Below are 19,678 nucleotides of genomic sequence, written 5' to 3'. Positions count from 1 at the left end.
CCAACCTCTGCAATTCATTTCACCTGACAAATGCCCATTGATTTACTGGAATAAAATAGCTTTGGGCTGCTCTCTGTGGCTGGGCCACTGCAGACACCTGCCAGGATTCCAGCTGGAATTCCTGATGTCCTCTGCTGGGGAGTGGAGAGGGAGAACTGGGAACTCTTTGGGAAGAGGGAGGGGGTTGCTCCAAGGTTAGAGGTTGTGGCACAGGGATGGAGCCTGTCTGCTCTGGAGCCGGCCTGGGAGAGCTGGGAATGTTCACCTGGAGAAGGGAAGGATCCAGGGAGAGCTCAGGGCCTAAAGGGGCTCCAGGAGAGCTGGAGAGGGACTGGGGACAAGGGATGGAGGGCCAGGACACAGGGAATGGCTTCAGAGGGGAAAAGAGGAGACTTAGATGGGATATTGGGAAGGAATTGTTCCCTGGGAAGGTGGGGATGGGCTGGGCTGGAATTCCCAGAGAAGCTGTGGCTTTCCCTGGATCCCTGGAATGTCCAAGGCCAGGTTGGACAAGGCCTGGAGCAGCCTGGGACAGTAGAAGGTGTCCCTGCCCATGGAAGGGGTGGAATGGGACCAACTAAATTCCCTCCCAGCCCAAACCATTTGAGGATTCCATGAAAACGTGTAAAATATCCATAAACCCAGTGCCCATTCCCTGGACAAGGCTGCAGTGACTCCTGTACCGGAGAACTCCGATGTCACTGCAGCTGCTGACTTTAGATAAGAACGGGATAAAACCGTAAACACTTCCCTGACACAGGAGGGGGCTCCTCCTTTCCAGGTCAGGTTTTCCCTCTCACAGGCCCCACTCCAGGCAGGGGATCCCAGCTCCACACCTTCAGCAACACAGGATGGTGCCCAACAGGGCACATCCAGCTTGACACCCCCGTTTATCCCAATTCCCTGGGGAACCCTCTCTTCCTCTTCACCCGACACCAACAACTCCCCGCCTGAGCTCTAAAGCTCAACATTCTCTCTCACACCTGCAGTAAAATCAGAAAACAACACCATTCCCTCGAGTTCTAGGAATACCCTTCTCCCAGAAAATATCCACGAGATTTCTGAACCACCTTCCATCCCTGAGGCCAACCTGGTTTTAAGAGTCCATCCCAAGACTTGCATTTCCTCCTTGGAGGCTCCGGAAGTCCATTCCCACCAAACCTTCTGCCAGCAGGAGCTGTTTAGCAATGCTGGCAGCCAATTAGAAACTAAACTAAATGCACCGTGGCTTTAAAAACATTTTAGGGAGGGGGAAAAAAAAAATAAATGAAATGTTAATATCAAAGTGAAAATGTCTAAGGTATAAACAAAACCCTAATGGGATGCTGGGTTACTGTATATGGTAAATAGCTCTCTGGAGGAAACCTTTATTACTCCCTCAGGGCTTTCTGCCAAAGTATGGATTTCTTAATTCCCACTGGAATATTTTTCATACCCCACTGCAGACTATTAAGTCCCAGATATTACATTCCGTGGGTTAAACTTTGCACGACGCATAAGAAGGAGGAAAGTCTCATCTGCGCTGTTTTAATTTTTACAACATGAAAATTAATCCTGGCTGCAGGGTAGGAGCTTCAGTGCCAAAATTTGGGGGAGTTTATGAGGCTGGGAGGGAGGGAGAGGCAGCAAAAGGGGGTGAGGGATTGTGAAGGGGCAGAGAAGGGCACGGCACTGGTGCCACCACATCCCAGGTGAGGCAGCAGGAAATTCCAAATCCTGGAGGCCAGCCCATGATGCTCCAGGACATCCCAAAGCCCACCTGGGAAAACCCTCAACTTGTTACACCCAGAAAAGCTCCAAAGCTGCCTTAAAACCACAATAAAATACCCCTGAACCGTTTAAAAGTTTACATTATTTTTCTTTTTCTTGCAGAGCAGCAAGGGCCCACCTATACCCCAGCGCCAAAAACGCTGCGAAATTTGAATTTTTTGGGACAGATTTCCAGTGAAATTCCCCCCCACACACACACTCACTTGTAGACGGTGCCTCCGTTGCCGTGGCCGAGGATGTCTCGGTATCGAATGTCTTGTTCATTCATCTCCACAAGAAAGAAAGAAAAACAAAAGAGATGTCATCCTGGGGATGGAAATGTCAAGGAAAAGCAACTCCAGGCCATAAACAACAAGCAGTCTGGGTCATTTCAAGTTCAGCTGCAAGAACGAGAAGATCAATACAACATTTGCTGTCCAATTTATAAAAGACGATACCAAGGGACAAAGTGATGGAAAGTTTAATGACAATTTGTTTGCCTGGGTCATTTCATTAAAGTTTGATAAAAGGTGTCAAAATGGAATGATATAATATAGCTCAAGAGGGTCAGGGCACTGATGCTGAGAGGAAAAAGGGGCTCCAGAGCAGCAAGGCAGCAGAGCCAAAGTTGGAGGTGAACGGGAACAATCCTGGCAGCTGGAAAAGTTGAGGATTTATTCTGGGATCAGCCTAATTGAGTGGCAGCTCTGTCAGCGGGGCTGTGCTGCACAGCTCCATTTATACTTTTTTTAAAAATCTAAAGAACACCTCTGAAAGAAAAAAACAGGCTGGAACTGCAATAAAAGTGATATTTCCTTGAAGTACGCCAACAGATTCTTTGCCTCAACCTTTTTGCTCGCTGGGACAACACAGAAATTTCAGCAGCAGCTGATAAAAAGCCCCTGCACGCTGCAAATTCCTGAATTTGGCTTTTTTTTTTTTTAATATGGATTTTACAACAGCTTAACACGTTGCCCAAGAAGCAACTCAAATATAAAATCACAGGTCCACCTTCTCCTGGACAAGCACAGTTGTTCTGACCTCGCACAAATTTAAAAATCCCACTTAAAGGCGTTTTATGCAACGCACGTTGCAAATAAAATTATTTTAAAAGAAAATATTGTAAACAGAAAAAAATAATTTCTTTATTTAAAAGAAATATTTTAAGCAGAACTAACTCTGGGCTGAAAGCAATTTTCTTTTCCAGAAAGATTCCCCCATTGCTCGATCATTCAAGGTAGAAAACGTTTGGGCGAATCCTGCATTGAAAAGTTCTTTTCCTAGGAAGCATGAACTCATTTTCAGTAATTACTTGTATTTTATGGGACACCAAGTTAAATATTTCACGTGGCTTGGCCTGGCTGCTTAAAAGATGTCATTTTTGTGCATTAACACAAGCGATGATAACAAGCTCCAACGTCCCAAAGAGTCAATACTCAGCATTTCTAACGACCAGAAAATGAAATATTTTATTGATTTCAAAGAAGTTGCAAGGACAGAAATGATTAATCCAAAATTGATGTTTTTTTTTTTTCCTTTTGCTACCTGAGCAAAAAAAAAAAAAAAAAAAAAAAGTGGTTTCTCACTGGAATTGCTACACAGGGATGGGAAAAGCTGAGTTGAGACAACTCAAAGCAGAAGGTGATTATTTTATTACTTATTTGTAATTAAACCTGGGCCAGATTCCTTAGGAGGGCCCATTCCAGCACCAAGGTTTATGAGGAAAATCAACATTTATTTCACTACTGAAAGCTCCTTTGCTCATTGTATCCATCAGAAAATTCAAACAAAAAGGTGGGAAGTTGTTCCTCGTGAGGAACAGTTGCTCATGAATGGGATTAAAAATATGTAAAGAATCTACAGTGGATCCCTGAAAGAAAAAATAATTTCCCCCAGGCTGCAGACTCGGTAATTTTAAGGAGTTTTGCTCTTCCAAGCTGGAGGAACTGAACCCTCCAGTCCTGGAGTTAACATCAAATATCTCCTGCATTCCCAAAAACGTTCTCCTGAACCAGGAACTTGGGAGAGAAATCCAATGAACCCTCAAAACCACGGAGAAATTTGGAATTTTGCTTCTTGGTGGGGGGAAAAAAAGAGATTTTTTGGGAGGTGACTCAAATTATGAACAACAAATTGAGCAGAACTGGAGACACCAAGCACGTTCCCTTTCCTCCTGCTTGGTGCCCACTGGGAAAAGGGAATATTTTCTCCCCATCATTCCCTAAAAAACAGGGACAGGAGCAGCTCCACCCTCCGAGGTTTGTGCCCGGCACAAAGGGCAACCAGAATTCCAGGGAAAACCGGGAATGCCGGGGTGCCGGGAGGTTCAGCAACCGATGGGGAGATAAAACGTGATTTAGTGGCTCAAATAAAGATGCCAAAAAGCACGGGGGTGATTCATTTATTTCCCTGGGAAAACTGGATTCTCCATCATAAAAGGAGATAAATAAAAGGATATTAAAACCTGCAACCCCCCCAACTCGGGATTGGCTGCCCAAAATTCTGGGAATCCACAAAAAAAAAAAATCCAAGCGAGGAGCAGCAAACAAAGCACCCCACGTTCCCACCCGGCTGGGCGTGAAAGCAGGGCGGGGTTTTTAATGAATTATTAAGAGCCAAAATGCCCAATTAATCCTGATTGGGGCTGGGAGCAGCCAATTGAGGAGATTTAGTAAATCCCACTTTATAGGGCAGGGACTCACAGGAGCCAGTCAAATGTTCCTTATGAACTGTTGACACTCTATCAATGCTGAATCAATTGGTGGCATTTACCCTGAGTGACAGAAAAGAAATAAATATTTATATCACATCACCTCTATCAATGAAGCCGGGCAGAAAGCTATTTCTAACCTGTCAATATTTGATTATCTTGAAGAATCATGTCGTTCCCCCCCCCCCCTCCCCCCTCCCCTTTCTTTTAATGATTAATATGAATTCCTTATTAAAGCCAAATGGAAACTACTGGGGGAATATCATTAGGGAATGCCTTCAAAGCAGAAAGTGCCAAAAAGATAATCAAAAATAATGACCCAAGGCCAGGCTTAAGTAATGGTGAGTGTGACTTAATCTCCCCAAAACGAACCAAAAGTTAAAGTTTTCTCTAGAAACCCGTCAAAATTTTGCAGAACATAACTGAGATCATCTGCTCTCAACAAAAAGCAAATTAACTCCCATCAGGTTGTCTAAAAAACTATTAAAACCATTTTTTTTTTCTTCTTAGTGGGTTTTAGTAACATTTTTAATATCAGAAGAAGAGGTACTTAATCCTTATTTTCCTTTTGTTTATTGGGTTTAAGTATAAAACTCCATTCCTATTTTTTTTAGTGGGCTTGAGTAACAATTCCAATATCATAAGAAGTACCTAATGCTTTTTTTTTTTTTAATGAGTTTAAATAACAATTTTAAGATCACAAGAAGAGGTACTTAATCCTTATTTTCTTTTCTTTATTGGGTTTAAGCATAAAACTTCATTCTTATTTTCTTTTTAGTGGGTTTAAGTAACACTTTTAATATCAGAAGAGGCACTTAACCCTTTTTTTTTGTTGGTTTTGTTGGTTTTGGTTTTGGTTTTGTTTTTTAGTGAGTTTAAGAAACAATTTTAGTATCAGAAGAAGAGGTTTGGTTTGAAAATTCTAAACCCCAGGGGAACAAATCTGGGAATCTCTTGCAGGGAACACCAACCGCTTGTTTACTGTTGTTTAGAACAAAAAAAAAAAGCCAAATTCAGCCAATCACAGAGAGATTTTTACTTGAAAATAAATCAGTAATACTGAAGTAAGCACCACCTTGACTTAAAACTTCAGGCACCCGCTGCTGCCACTCCCAGAATTCCAAACCACCAAGAGAAGAAAGTCATTTACCCGTGAAGTCTGAAACCTTGAAACATCACCCGGCAGGAACTGGAGAATGCTGAACCCAGCCTAAAATCCCCATTTCCCCGCTGCACTCCAGCCGTTCAGCAGCGCTGGGCTCACAGTTTACAGAGGAAATCCCATTTTTTTTTTTTCCCCCTCCCCTAAAAAAATACATTCCAGGTGAAGCTGAAGGACACCACAAAACCCCCAACCTTTATCTTCCTGCCAAAACCCCAACCCCTGGATTCATGAAATGCCACCGAGGCCTGGAGAGGTCATTGTGTGAAGCACTGAATAGGCATCTGAGATAATTAAGATTTCAGCCTTGGGAAGGCACGAGGGGAAGTGAAGAGCAGTTAAGAAAATCAATAAGAGTCTTTTATTTGCAGTGACACAGATGTCTCAGTCAATAGAGCCTAATAGGCAGCTCCCAGCCCCGTGGACAGGTGCCTCCCTCCCAGGCTGCCAAAGGGGCAAACATTCAAATTAAACCGCAGTTCTGTGGCTGCCTCTTGAAATCTTTTAAAATAGAAACATAAAACGATTGATGGAATTATCAGATTGTTATTTATATAATTATTAAATCCTATTGATTGCGAATTACATACTCCTGTATATTATATATATTATGTACTTCCATATATTTCATTATATATTGCATACTTCTATATAAATTATGTACTTCTGTGTTTTATATAGAAATGATACACTTCTCATTTTTATAAATGAAATAATTATCTATCAAATTATAAATTATTAAAGATATTACTTTTATATAAATACACACAGTTCAATGTGTACATTTAATGTCACTGCAAGCCCGCCCATACAGCTCAAAATGGGGAAAAAACCCCAAAATCCAACATTAAAACTTCATTTTTGGGTGCCAGAGGGTGAATGGCTGCAGCAAAAGGAGAACAAGGTGGTGTTCTACGATTTTGGGGTTTTTTTTTGCTCTGTTGGTTGGATTTCTTTGCCTCATTTTTGAAGGATTTACAACACAGAGTCCCGGAATTGTTGAGGTTGGAAAAGATTTTTAAAATCAAGGCTAAACGTCCATTTAGCACCACATAAAGGGGCAGAGCGGCCTGAGGGTGACGGAGGGCAGGGTCAGGTCAGAGATTAGGAAGGAATTTCCCCCTGGCACAGGGAAATTCAGGATTCCCCATCCCTGGAAGTGTCCAAGGACAGGGTTTGGAGCACCCTGGGATAGGGGAAGGTGTTCTTACCCATGGCAGAGAATTCAGAACAAGAGGATTTTCAATTTGGGCTCCAAAATCCCCTCCAACCCCAAACCATCCCACGATTCCCAAACAGAACAGAGTGCTTCCTTGCAAGAACCTGCTAAATATTTCAGCATCCCCTGCCCTAAACCCCACAAAGGTCGTTTTAAGTGAGCAGTTGACGCAGTTATTGAAAATTAATTAACTTTCTCCCCCAGAATCACGGCAGCAGCAGCAGCAGCAGCTCAGGGCCTCCATCCCTTTGCAGCTAAACCTGAGCAGCACATCTGGAGGAACTGCTGTGCCCATCAAAGCCAAACCAAGACCCAGGACTCGTCCTGAAGGTACCCACAGTCCCAAATTTGGGGTCACAAGAGCACATTTACAGCTCTGCAGCACCCAGGGCTGCCAAGCACCACGAGGCAGGGATGAGACGCGCAGCAAACAAAAACACCCACCTGGCCATTGGCAAGGATTTTCTTCAGCTCTGCCGAGGACTTTTTCAAGCTGGAAGAGAAATAAAACAAATGAGAAGCAATTCTTCTGAACAACTGGGGCCCTTTGACTCCCTCAGACAAAGCGAGGAACAACAAGGGGAGTTTGGTGGTGACATATTCTGAGGAGATTCAGCCTGAAGGGGAAGGTGCGGTGAGAGCAGTCAGCGCTGCCCAAGCTGCAGGGATGAAGAAGCAATGAACAGTTAAAAATCAATGTATTTTCCACCTTCCAGCTGGTTTAGACACCTGACTGTACGACCTGCTGAGACACAACAGCAGCTCTAAGAGGGAAAATTTAAAAAAAAAAAGGTGATCTCACATGCCAGGGGTTTCAAAAAACAGCAAAATGCAGTTCACATCCACTTTTCCTATCTGGTTTTGGAGCTCTCCCAGGCCTTATTCCTCAGGAATTGCTGTGGATGTCAGCTCCAGCACCTCCACTGAGCCCAGCCTGGAGCAGAGGAAGCAGCAGAGCACAATTCCTGACCCAGGAATCTCAGGGCATGCCCAGATCCCAGCTTTCCGTGTGCATCCATTCCAGGTCAATCTGCTGAACCCCTGTGCTTTTCTTTCAGGAGAATCTACTCCCAAACCAAAGCAACGAAACTCACATTAATCCCTTCTAAGAGAACTTCACCAAACCCCCAACTCTCAGCTCGGTGAGTTAAAGGGTAAAACCTTTAATGCCTTCAAACTCCTTCAAAACCTCACAAACTCCTGGGTTTCTTCCCCCCCTCCTTTCCCGACAAACTCCGTTCCTTGGAGCTTCAACACAACAAACTGCCTGGGCAGCAACGTCTGCAAAAACTTTATCTCAAAGGGACATTCTGCTCTTATTACTGAAGTTTAAAAAAAAAAGAAAGGAAAAAAAAAAAAAAAAGGCACAAAATAATATATTCTTGAAAGGCCTGCGCACGTGTCTTGATCACAGATCATTATTAACAGGAACAGTGAAAACACAGATTTCATATTTGGTGGCTTTGTTCTTTAATAGGCCTCTTGTTCCCACGGCCGCTTTAAAGGGGAAAAAAAAAAATTAAAAAAAAAATTAAGTTTTCCAAGGAAACATAAAGTTGATCTTGTCATCTTTCATGACTAACAATTTGTGAACATGAAACAAAGAGAGACTTTCAATTACTTCAAAAACCAAAACTCCCGGTGCAGGAGGTTTCGGAAAAGGAACGGCAATTAACCACCGGATAAGGTGACAAGAATCTTCTAGAAGCTTCATTTTCAATGCACTTGGAAGAACAAGCTCAAAGTACAGGGAGTACTGAAAGCCAAGCACTCAGCAGTGACAGAAAAATCAGCTTTATTTAGCTCAGGCCGGGGGGGACTGCAGAGCACAAAGATATTCGGGTTTGTTTTCTTTCTTCAAGAGTTTTGGGTTGGATCGAACGTTCCCTGAGGGATGGGGCAAACTCGGCCCAGGATGGGGTTGTTATATTTTTTTCTTTTCTCTCTCCACAATTACACAAAGAGAGCAGCAAACTGGGTTTTGTGGTTTTTTCCAGTGAGGGAAAAACTCCAGCCCTGCTGCTGGATGAGGCTGGAATTTTTCACAACCCCTCCTCCCAGTGCAAATGGGATTTGTGGGACTGTGCCCCCCAAAATTCACCCTAAAAACCTGCCCAAAACACCAACAACTCTGCCTCTCTCTGATCACGTTCATCTGTGGTAATTCACCGTTTTAATCTCTACAACATCTCTTCTTTTCCTTCCTTTTCTCAGAGAGGAAAAAGGAGCAGGATGCTGATGCCCAGATAAACGGAATATGATGTGCTTATTAGAATAATAGAATAATTGAGGTTGAAAAGAGCCCCCAGAGAATTCTATTCCCACGGTTCACACATGCTCTTGTAGGAAGAAGATGGAGCCAGACCCTCCTTTTTTCCTTTTAAGAATACAGGAAGTTTTTCTTTTTTTTTGTAGGTTTTTACCATCACTAAACAACTCATGTCATAAAAAGGAGTTTATCCTCCAGCATTGGAAAAAACAAATCTCTAGGGGGGAAAAAAAAAAAAAAAGACAAAAAAAGAGAATGAGTTCTCTTGTATTTTAAGACCTTAATGTGAGTTTTCAAATGAGGGCTGGAACAGCAAAAAGCAACACAAGGGGGATGGACTCCCAAAACTTGGCTGGAATTGTTGGAACCAAGCACCTCAGCTGAAAAAAAAATCTTCAAAAAATCCTTCCCCACACTAATAAACCTACAAAAGTTTGTTATTTAGGCCATTTATTAGCACAAACTTACGAAGGAGGGGGCATCAAACTTTCAAATCAAAGAATCCTGGAAGGAACAAGCAACAAAGAGCTGAGCACGCAGTCCTTGGCATTGGATCAGCCCAGCCCCGAAGCGCGTCTCAACGCTTGTGAAGGACAGAGGCACCTGAAACACTCGGCAAACTCTGACTTCTTCCTGAAACACCCAGGAAATTGGGATTTCTTCCTGAAACGCCCAGCAAATCCTCGTTTCTGCCTGAAATCCCCAGCAAACCCTCATTTCTCCAGCACAAAACCCGTATTTCCTCTTACAATACCCAGCAAACTCTCATTTCTCCCTGAGATCCTCAGCAAATTGGCATTTTCTCCAGAGGTCAGCCCTTACTTTTTTCCTGAAACCCCCAGTAAACCCTAATTTCTCCAGAGCAAATCCCAATTTCTCCCTGAAATCCTCAGCAAACCCTCATTTCTCCAGAGCAAACCCTTATTTCCTCCTGAAACACCCACCAAACCCTCATTTTTCCTCCGGAATTCCCACAAATTCCTTCCTTCTCCAGAACAAATCCTAATTTCTTCCTGAAACACCCACCAAACCCTCATTTTTCCCTGAAATTCCCACCAATCCCTCATTTCTCCAGCAGCAAACCCTAATTTTTTCCTGAAACACCCACCAAACCCTCATTTTTCCCCTAGAATTCTCACAAATTCCGTCCTTCTCCAGAGCAAACCCTGACTTCTTCCTGAAACACCCACCGAACCCTCATTTTTCCCTCGGAATTCCCACCAATCCCTCATTTCTCCAGCAGCAAACCCTAATTTCCTCCTGAAACACCCACCGAACCCTCATTTTCCCCCCCAGAATTCCCACAAACTCCGTCCTCCTCCAGAGCAAACCCCGATTCCATCCTGAAATCCCGAGTAAAGCCCCCTTTTCCCCCCGGAATTCCCACCAAGCCCTCGCCCCTCAGCAGCAAACACGTGAGGGGAGAAGCCCCAGCAGCCTCACCCCGACGCCATCCACGAATTCCTCCTTCCCGCCGGAAAAGCCACTCCACCCCCAGCTTTTCCAGAAACCCAACCACACGCAGGACACCATTTTTTTAAAAAAAAAAAAAAGGAATTAAGGTAAAAAAAGAGGAAAAGCTTGGCTCTTACCTATTGCTGGGGAGGGCCTCGGAGGCGGCCGGGCCGCCGCTGTTGGCGGCCCCCGCGCGCGTGTTCACCTGAGGGCAGCGAGAGGAGCCTGATCAGATCCCGCGCTCCCGAGGACACCCTGCTAATTAACCTGTAATTTGCCGCGGATTTCTCATTTCGTTAGGAAGGTTAATTAGCTGGTTGCTAGGCACGCTGATGGTTGAGGGCCGTTATGTAGGTTAGCAGGGCCCAGCAATCGCGGCTCAAATATAACGCGGAGAAAAAGGTGGCGAGTCCGTCGTTTAGCTCCGGTTTTTAACACTCCAAAAAAAAAAACCCCGACAAAACAAAACCCGCTTAATGAGTTTATGGTCTTCTCCAGGTGATGACGGGAGCGGCGAGGAATCAAAAATCCGCAATAATTCCATTGCGGTGCCGAGGGTGAACGAGTGAAATCGCAGGAATGGAGGTTGGGGGGGGTTTACAAAGCTTTGAAGCCGTGGCAGACAGCAGGTTGATAAATGAAGAAGTAAAATTTAAGAACACGATTAGCAGAGGTTAAAAAAAAAAAAAGAAACAAAAAGGCAAGCGTGTTTTTGATAGAACTACGTCTATAAATACAGATATCACAACCAACGTTTGGCAGATGAGTCCCTTCCCCACCCTCACCCCCCCCCCAAAAAAAAAAAAGAAAAAAAAAATCAGAATTTTTTTTTTTTTTTTAAAAATCTGCTTGTCAGAGCTCCAGAAAGTGCAGTTTTTATTTGACATTTCAATAAGTGGAACACAGCATTACAAATCCATCTAACTTTCCCGAAACAATTATTGAAATTCGTACCTTGAGGCCATGTATGTTCCGTTTCCCGGGAGGTTTGCAGGCTGAAACAGTAATTGACTAAATTGTAGAACACATCAGGGCCATTTACAAATTTGCTCCAAATGAATCTTTTTTTTTTTTTTTCCGAAAGAAATGAGGGTGACACCGAAATTAGCAGAGAGAAATGATTGAAAAGTGCCTGGCGAGACCCAGGGTGGGAATTACGGCCCAGGATTTTTTAACTTGCAGGAGTGAGCATTTATAAATGCTAAGAGCTTCCTGACACCGTGTAATAGAAATTCTAATTTCTGCTTAAAACGCATCACAACCCAGAGAACCCGTTGGCTCAAACGATGGGATCCTTTCGGCAATTCGAATTCCAACCTTGTGTTTTCACACGGCTGGGTTATTTTTTTTTTCCCCTCCCCTTGGAATATCACGGTGATGTTTGCAACCCAATATTTGGATTTTCAGGGAATCGGCTGCCACATGAATTGGTCGTTTTGGGCAGAGGCACTTTGGGTGAAATGGGGAAAAATGTGGGAGGAGGAAAAAAAATTGGGAGGAAAAACTGGGGGGGGAAATAATGGGGGGGGGAATAATGGGGGGAAAAAAGAATTGGGGGGAAAAAAATTGGGGGAGGAAAAAATAATTGGGGGAGGAAAAAAAGAATTGGAGGAAAAAAAGAATTGGGGAAGGAAAAAAAGAATTGGGGGAGGAAAAAAAGAACAGGGGGAGGAAAAAATCTGGGAGGGGCAACAGCAGTGAGCCTCTCTGGAAAACACTGAATCAATGAAAGGTAAATACTGCATAAATAAAAGGTAAATACTGAATAAATGCCACGTTTTTGGGGACAGAGGTCCAAATGTGGCACTTCCTGGTGACGTCTGGGTTTAGAGGGACGAGCTGCTGCGGGAGGAGGATTTTCCCCGAGGTGCCTCCGGGTGAACGTTCCCTGCTCTGCACTCAGGGATGAGCTTTGGGAAGGTTTTTTATTTTGGGACGTGGAAGCCCCAAAGCTCCGCGTCCCAGGCAGTTCCCATCCCCTAACGCCGCGTTAAAAGGGGCTGTCACTGCTGATTGATGGCAGAAATTTGATTTTTTTTTTTTTTTTCTTCCCCTCCCTCCCGTTTTTTTGACAGGAAAGCAGAACTATTTATTAGGCAGAAGGACACAGGTGATGGTTATTAAACACAGCACCGAGGGCCACGTGCCTTTTAACAGCATCAAAAATTACCACGTGCGTCTTCAAGAGGGGAAAAAATTAACCACGAGACTCCGGGTATTCAAAGGAAAACCAACCCAAAATTATAAACTGTAAAAAGGTACAAGCCCATTCGGGTTTTCCAACAGATTAAGACGGACATTTGGAACGAGATCCTGAATCAATAATGATTTTTGTGGTGGCTATTTGAATGACAAGGCGTTGCATTCCACAAATAGGATGTAAATAATATAGCTAGAAAATAAATAGATATAAATACCTATAAATATATATATATTATTATAGATATTAAATTATCTCTCTATAAATATCTACATAAATATATGCAGATGTATATAAAATATATAAAAGTATACAGATATATTAAAAATACAGATTTATATAAATAGATGTAGAAATATAAAAATATATGCAGCTATGTATACAAATATATGGAGCTACATATAAAATGTACATAAATATATAGAAAATGTATGTAGATGTATAAAAATAAATGTAAATATATAGAAACATAGGGATAGCAATATATAAATATATAAAAATATATGTAAATATATAATGATATATCCAGATATATAAATATATAATAATATATATACAGATATATAAATATAGAGATCTATATTTAAAATATATATGTGTGTGCACATTTTTATATGTACATCACATGCAGATGCTTGTTTTTAATATAACTCCCCCCCCTCTGCCTCCTAGGACCTAAACAGCAATAATAAACCCATGAAAAAATAGAGAAAACACCAATTTTTTTCCCTCCCCTGGAAGATATTCTTATTATGAAATAAATAAAAAGCCCAGGCCCAGGTAACGCAGGCACACGGAAATTTCCTCCTGCCAGGATTTTTATGGAATGCAGGAGACTTTTGGCAGCTTTTGGAGGCAGGAACTGAGGCTCCCTCAGAAGCCCGAGAGGCAGAAAAGGAAAAGAATTCAAAGGATTCGCCAAGAAATCCCTTGAAAGGGGAAAAAGTGGAAATTCGAGGCGGAAAAGCCGCACGGTGCTGACGGGGCTTCAAAGTGGGGAACGTGGAGAGCCACGGCCAAAAGGGCACGGGAGGGAAGTGCTGCTGCTGACAAAATTTGGGATGTTCATTAGAGAGGCAGGACAAGAAGAGAAGGAAGCAAAAAAGCAAAAAAAACCAAAATCCCAGAAAAAAGAGCAGGAAAGCACGTTTTGTTCAGTATTTCGGAAGAGCTGCAGAGCTCTGGGGTGAGTTTGGGGAGGTTTTGAAGGTCTGACCTAGGGGGAAAAGAAAAGGGGGTTTAAGGAGGTGGTTTGGGAAGATGAAACAAAAACGGAGCAGTTTGGAGGGAAGGGGAAGGAGGAAATATCCAGCAGAGAGGCAGAGCTGAGCCAGGGGTGGGAATTTGGAGGTGACTGCGGGGAAATTGAATCCAGAGCAGAACAGAGACAATTCCAAATGTGTCCAGCCAGAGGAGATGATCCTCGGAGGCAAAGCAAACAGGGAAAGGGGAGAGCAGCAGGAACAGGAATTTCCACAGCTGGATCTTCAGGGATGAGCCAAAGGGGGAAGGTTAAACCTCAACAAGTCCCTTCAAACCCCAGGGTGGGGCAGGTGCTGCCAGCACTCCCTGGGACCGGGGGTTTAAAGGAAAATGTGAAGGATTTTCCAACCTACTTGGATCATCCACTTCAGTTCCTCTGAGCCACAAGAGGAGGATCCAGGGAATGCTCAGAGCCCCTTGCAGGGCCTAAAGGGGCTCCAGGAGAGCTGGAGAGGGATCTGGGATAAGGGATGGAGAGACAGGACACAGGGAGTGGCTTCAGAGGGGAAAAGGGGAGATTTGGATGGGATAAAATATGGAATTCCTGGCTGGGACGGTGGGGAGGGCCTGGGATGGGATTCCCAGAGAAGCTGTGGCTGCCCCTGGATCCCTGGAATGTCCAAGGCTGGGTTGGACATTGGGGCTGGGAGGGGAGAGGGAAGGGGAAAAGGGAAGGGGGAAAAGGAAAGGGGAAAAAGGAAAAGGGAAAAAGGAAAAGGGAAAAAGGAAAGGGGGAAAAGGAAAGGGGGAAAAGGAAAGGGGGAAAAGGAAAGGGGGAAAAGGAAAGGGGAAAAGGAAAAGGGAAAAGGAAAAGGGAAAAAGGAAAGGGGGAAAAGGAAAGGGGGAAAAGGAAAGGGGGAAAAGGAAAGGGGGAAAAGGGGAAAAAGGAAACTGGGAAAAAGAAAGGGGGAAAAGGAAAGGGGGAAAAGGAAAGGGGGAAAAGGAAAGGGGGAAAAGGAAAGGGGAAAAGGAAAGGGGGAAAAGGAAGGGGGGAAAAGGAAAGGGGGAAAAGGAAAGGGGGAAAAGGAAAGGGGAAAAGGAAAGGGGGGAAAGGAAAGGGGGAAAAGGAAAGGGGAATAGGAAAGAGAAAAAGGAAAGGGGGAAAAGGGATTTAAGGTCCTTCCCACCCAACCCACTCCAGGATCCCATGATTCACGCCTGGGAAAAGGCAGGAGACCCTTCCCCTCTCCTCGCCCTGCTCTGCAGTGTCACAAGCCCAACACCTGGGAGTCCCCCCTCAATGACACCCTGCCCCAGACAAAGACCATTTTCCACCCTCCCCTTCAATCCCCGTCCCTTTTCCACAGGAACTTCCAGGAAACCCACCCAGCTTCCTGCGGAGACCCCGTCACCACGTGCTTGAGGAGGCTCCTTGCTTAATCGCCCAACTCAAACTTCAGAGAGTTGTAAGTAATGGAAGCGAGGGATGTTTTAATTGGGAGCCTCCCAGTATGATTATTTGTGTCGTGTCAGTTAAGCGAGCTTAATTTTTAATTATTTCAATTAATTTATTGCTGGGAGATTTACTTGGAGAATTTAAACCTTTCTCTGTTCCGTCAATTAAGAGCCAGAGATCCAGAGCCTGGCGACTGAGATCTGAACGAATTATGTAATGCACCAGGCTTGTTTATTTCTTTTTTTGGGTTTTTAAACCGTTATTTGAGTTCAGGGAGAGCATTCCCAAAAAAACCCCACACCAGCTGCCTACGGATTTCTTTTTTTCCAGGTCGGAGATGACCTATTTTTAAATTGCCTCAGTCCACACAGAATTGATTACAACTCTCCCCCCCCAATTCAGGAGAATTATTAAAGTGCTTGTGAATATTTGGAGAGCACGAAGAGCCCAAATCTCAGACAAAAAACCACCCCCCGTGTCCTGGCTGGAGCTGCCGTGACAGACACGTCCCCCAGCCTGTCAGGCTGATCCGTGACATTAAAACAGCTTTAAACAAAAAGCCCAATTTTCATCAGCACCCAAGACTTCACTTATTCATCTGCTTTGCCTGGAATCCAGGCAGAGCCACCACCAATGAGTTTGCTTTTTTTGGGTTTTTTTTTGTTTTTTTAAATATACTTAAATCTGTACTCTGCAAACCTCGTTAGACTAATTTACTCCAGGAAATGAGCTGCTTTCTATGCAATAAGTGCACTTTTCTCCACGCTCCCCCACAATAACGAATCCTTCTCTCCAAACTAAGAGGCGAACACGACGCCCTGTGCATTTAAACCTCCCCCAAAAACACGTGCCAGGGAGCAGTTTCAGCCCAGGCTCTCGGGGTTGTTGGCGGGCATTTGCTCAGCATTACCTCGTGGGTAGATCTGCAGAGGCTCTATCAACTGTCCATTCACTTGCTGCTCCATCACAGTGGAGTAATACTGCAAAGAAACCCAAAAAAAGAAGAGACGGCTCAGTCATCCAGGAGTGGGAAAAGCGCTTGTGGATGCTTCGATTCAGGTGTAGTTTGATTTTCTTCCTAATGCCCACAGCACAGATCAGCCTTCAGATGGTTCCTCTCCACCTGCGGTGTTCCCAAAAAAAAAGGGGCACGGAGGAATTTAAAGGAGGAGCTCCAGGCTCCCCTGAAACCTGGGAATGCTCCAGCAGGTGAGGAAAAGAAATATTTACAGCAAATGAGGAGCCAGGAACACCAAACACGGGCACAAATTGATGCACATAGACCCCAAATACACCCAAAACTCCGAGGGAATCCCAAAGGGATCTGGGATTGTGGGCAGTGGTGAAGGATCAGGTCAGGGGGATCCCAAAGCTGTGCTCCCAGAAAGTCACTGCAGACATCCTGAGACACTGAACTCCCCAGGAGCTGCTGGAGGGACCCAGGGGATGGCGATGGCTTAAAAAAAAGGCCCAGAAAGGGCTGGAAAAGGAGCTGGGAACATCAAAACCCAGGAGGATGCTTGGGCCATGGAGGGCTGGGAACATTCACCTGGAGAAGGGAAGGATCCAGGGAATCCTCAGAGCCTTTTCCAGGAGCTCCAGGAGAGCTGGAGAGGGGCTGGGGACGAGGGATGGGGGGACAGGACACAGGGAATGGCTGGGAGAGTGGAGATGTAGACGGATATTGGGAAGGAATTCCTGCCTGGGAGGGTGGGGAGAGGCCGGGCTGGAATTCCCAGAGCAGCTGTGGCTGCCCCTGGATCCCTGGAATGCCCAAGGCCAGGTTGGGAGCACCCTGGGACAGAGGAAGGTGTCCCTGCCCACGGGATGAGCCCTTCACTTGTGAATTCCCATTTTCACCACCGACCTGCAGAGACACCTTTACACACAACTAGAAACATTTCCGCTCACTCCCTCCAACAATCAGCTAAAAACAAAACACCCCCGAGAGCGTTTCCTACCCCACCAAAAAAAACAACCAACCTAACAGAGGGAGAGAGAGGGAGAAAAACCCCCATGGCCCTCCCCATTACTCACCAGCCACGACAAGGCAATGAAATATCAATCATGTAAGCTGTCAACCTTTTGGGACAGCAATAACTGTTAACAAGTAGTCTGGAAAAATTGTCTGAGAATGACTTGTCCTTCCACGGGCCGAGGTTTCCATGGCAAATGAAGATGCCAGTGGCTATTTGGAACATTTGCTCAGGTATTCTTTTTTAATGGGAAATTTGCCACTTATTGATCCAGAGCGTGTAGCCCCTCTGCTCGGAGAGAGCTGCGAGCAACTTTCCAATCAGTGCCTGTCAAAAAAATTACTGCCTTTTTAGACAGATACAAGACAACAGCTCCAGAGCTGCTCCGTGGCTGTCCTTAATTAACTGCAGTGCCCAACACTGGGGGGGGAAAAAAAAAAAAAAATCCCACTGAGCAACCCCCCAAAACCAGCTTAATTCAAATGAACAATCTGAAAAAATTCCAGGCCCGAATTAACTTCTTGAAAATTCATAAAGTAAAAAAAAAAACCTGAAGGTAAGGTCGGGCGTGATTCAAAATATCTTCCAAAGTCTAATCTCAGGGAATTATTATTTTTCTCCTTAAAGTGAAAAAAAAAAAAAATCACTTCATTTATATTATAGAGAACGCCTGCATCATTTAAAAAATCCCCTGAAATATTTCCCCAGCTGGCCAACGCTCCAAATATTTGTTGCAGGCCTCAAAAATGAGTATTTTTTCTTCCCCCCACTATTAAATGGATTCATTTCCCAGGCTCACAACATTTGTTTCCTTGCGAACACATCCCAAAAAAAAATAAAACCAAGCCCACAGGACGTGAGGAAGTTAAACCATCAGTGCCACACTCAAATTAAAAAAAAAATAGTTTAAAACTGGAGAGAAAAAAATTTTTTTTTTCAGAGAAAAAAAGCTGCTGGAGCAGAAAGAAGTCATTTACAGCCATCCCATAATTTTGAAGGGAAAAGCAGAGAGTTGAGCAATCAGAACTCTAATGTACTGAAACTTTAACAGTGAGCTTGGAAGCATAGCAAAGAAATGACCTTCCCAAGGCATGATTCATCTGGAGGCTGCGCCAGGAAAAATTCCAAGTTCTCTCCACTTTAAAAGGCGAAAAATGGCCGAGGTTTGATGAGGAGAACAGAGAAAAACCACGAGGAATCCGGGTGGGGGAAGGAGCTCCAGGGATGTGCTGGACACAAAAAAGGGATGGGAAAGGAGCTGAGAGGATCAAAACCCCAAAAAGACACCGGGACCATGGAGGGGATGTGAGGGCTGGGAGAGCTGGGAATGCTCTCCTGGGGAAGGGAAGGATCCAGGGAATCCTCAGAGCCTTTTCCAGGAGCTCCAGGAGAGCTGGAGAGGGATCTGGGATAAGGGATGGAGGGACAGGACACAGGGAATGGCTGGAAGAGTGGGAAAGGGGAGATTGAGATGGATATTGGGAAGGAATTCCTGCCTGGGAGGGTGGGGAGGGGCTGGGCTGGGATTCCCGGAGAAGCTGTGGCTGCCCCTGGATCCCTGGAATGTCCAAGGCCAGGCTGGAGCAGCCTGGGAGAGTGGGAGGTGTCCCAGCCATGGCAGGAAGGGGACTGGACGGGATTTAGGGTTCCTCCCACCCAAACCACTCTGGGACCCCTGAAATTCCACCCAAACGTGTCTGGGACCCCTGAAATCCCACCCAAACCACTCTGGGACCCCTGAAATCCCAACAAAACCTGTCTGGGACCCCTGAAATCCCAACAAAACCACTCTGGGACCCCTGAAATCCCAACAAAACCACTCTGGGACCCCTGAAATCCCAGCCAAACCACTCTGGGATCCCTGAAATCCCACCCAAACCTGTCTGGGACCCCTGAAATCCCACCCAAACCACTCTGGGACCCCTGAAATCCCAACAAAACCTGTCTGGGACCCCTGAAATCCCACCCAAACCAGTCTGGGATCCTCTGAAATCCCACCCAAACCACTCTGGGATCCCTGAAATCCCACCCAAACCACTCTGGGACCCCTGAAATCCCAACAAAACCACTCTGGGACCCCTGAAATCCCACCCAAACCAGTCTGGGACCCCTGAAATCCCACCCAAACCAGTCTGGGACCCCTGAAATCCCACCCAAACCACTCTGGGACCCCTGAAATCCCACCCAAACCACTCTGGGATCCCTGAAATCCCACCCAAACCAGTCTGGGATCCCTGAAATCCCACCCAAACCACTCGGGGATCCCTGAAATCCCACCC

General features: G+C 45.0%; 1 protein-coding gene across 2 annotated transcripts in view; it reads right to left on the bottom strand.

Moving 5' to 3' along the window:
• Positions 1-19,678, bottom strand: part of MAP2K5 (mitogen-activated protein kinase kinase 5) — a 120,243-nt gene that overhangs the window by 88,907 nt on the left and 11,658 nt on the right. For both annotated transcript variants that reach the window (XM_066196559.1, XM_066196560.1), the window contains exons 4-8: positions 16,334-16,403; positions 11,519-11,559; positions 10,702-10,769; positions 7,285-7,333; positions 1,974-2,038 (exon numbers count right to left, since the gene is read on the bottom strand). In XM_066196559.1, coding sequence (XP_066052656.1) covers positions 1,974-2,038; positions 7,285-7,333; positions 10,702-10,769; positions 11,519-11,559; positions 16,334-16,403 — 293 coding nt within the window. The remainder of the gene's footprint in view (positions 1-1,973; positions 2,039-7,284; positions 7,334-10,701; positions 10,770-11,518; positions 11,560-16,333; positions 16,404-19,678) is intronic.

This window comes from Chamaea fasciata, unplaced genomic scaffold (assembly GCF_029207755.1).
Source record: "Chamaea fasciata isolate MVZ Bird 193981 ecotype frontalis unplaced genomic scaffold, bChaFas1.0.hap1 SCAF_14, whole genome shotgun sequence".
Taxonomy (NCBI): Eukaryota; Metazoa; Chordata; class Aves; order Passeriformes; family Sylviidae; genus Chamaea; species Chamaea fasciata.
The sequence above is the reverse complement of the archived record's forward strand: the minus strand, read 5'-3'. Positions and strand labels throughout refer to the sequence as shown.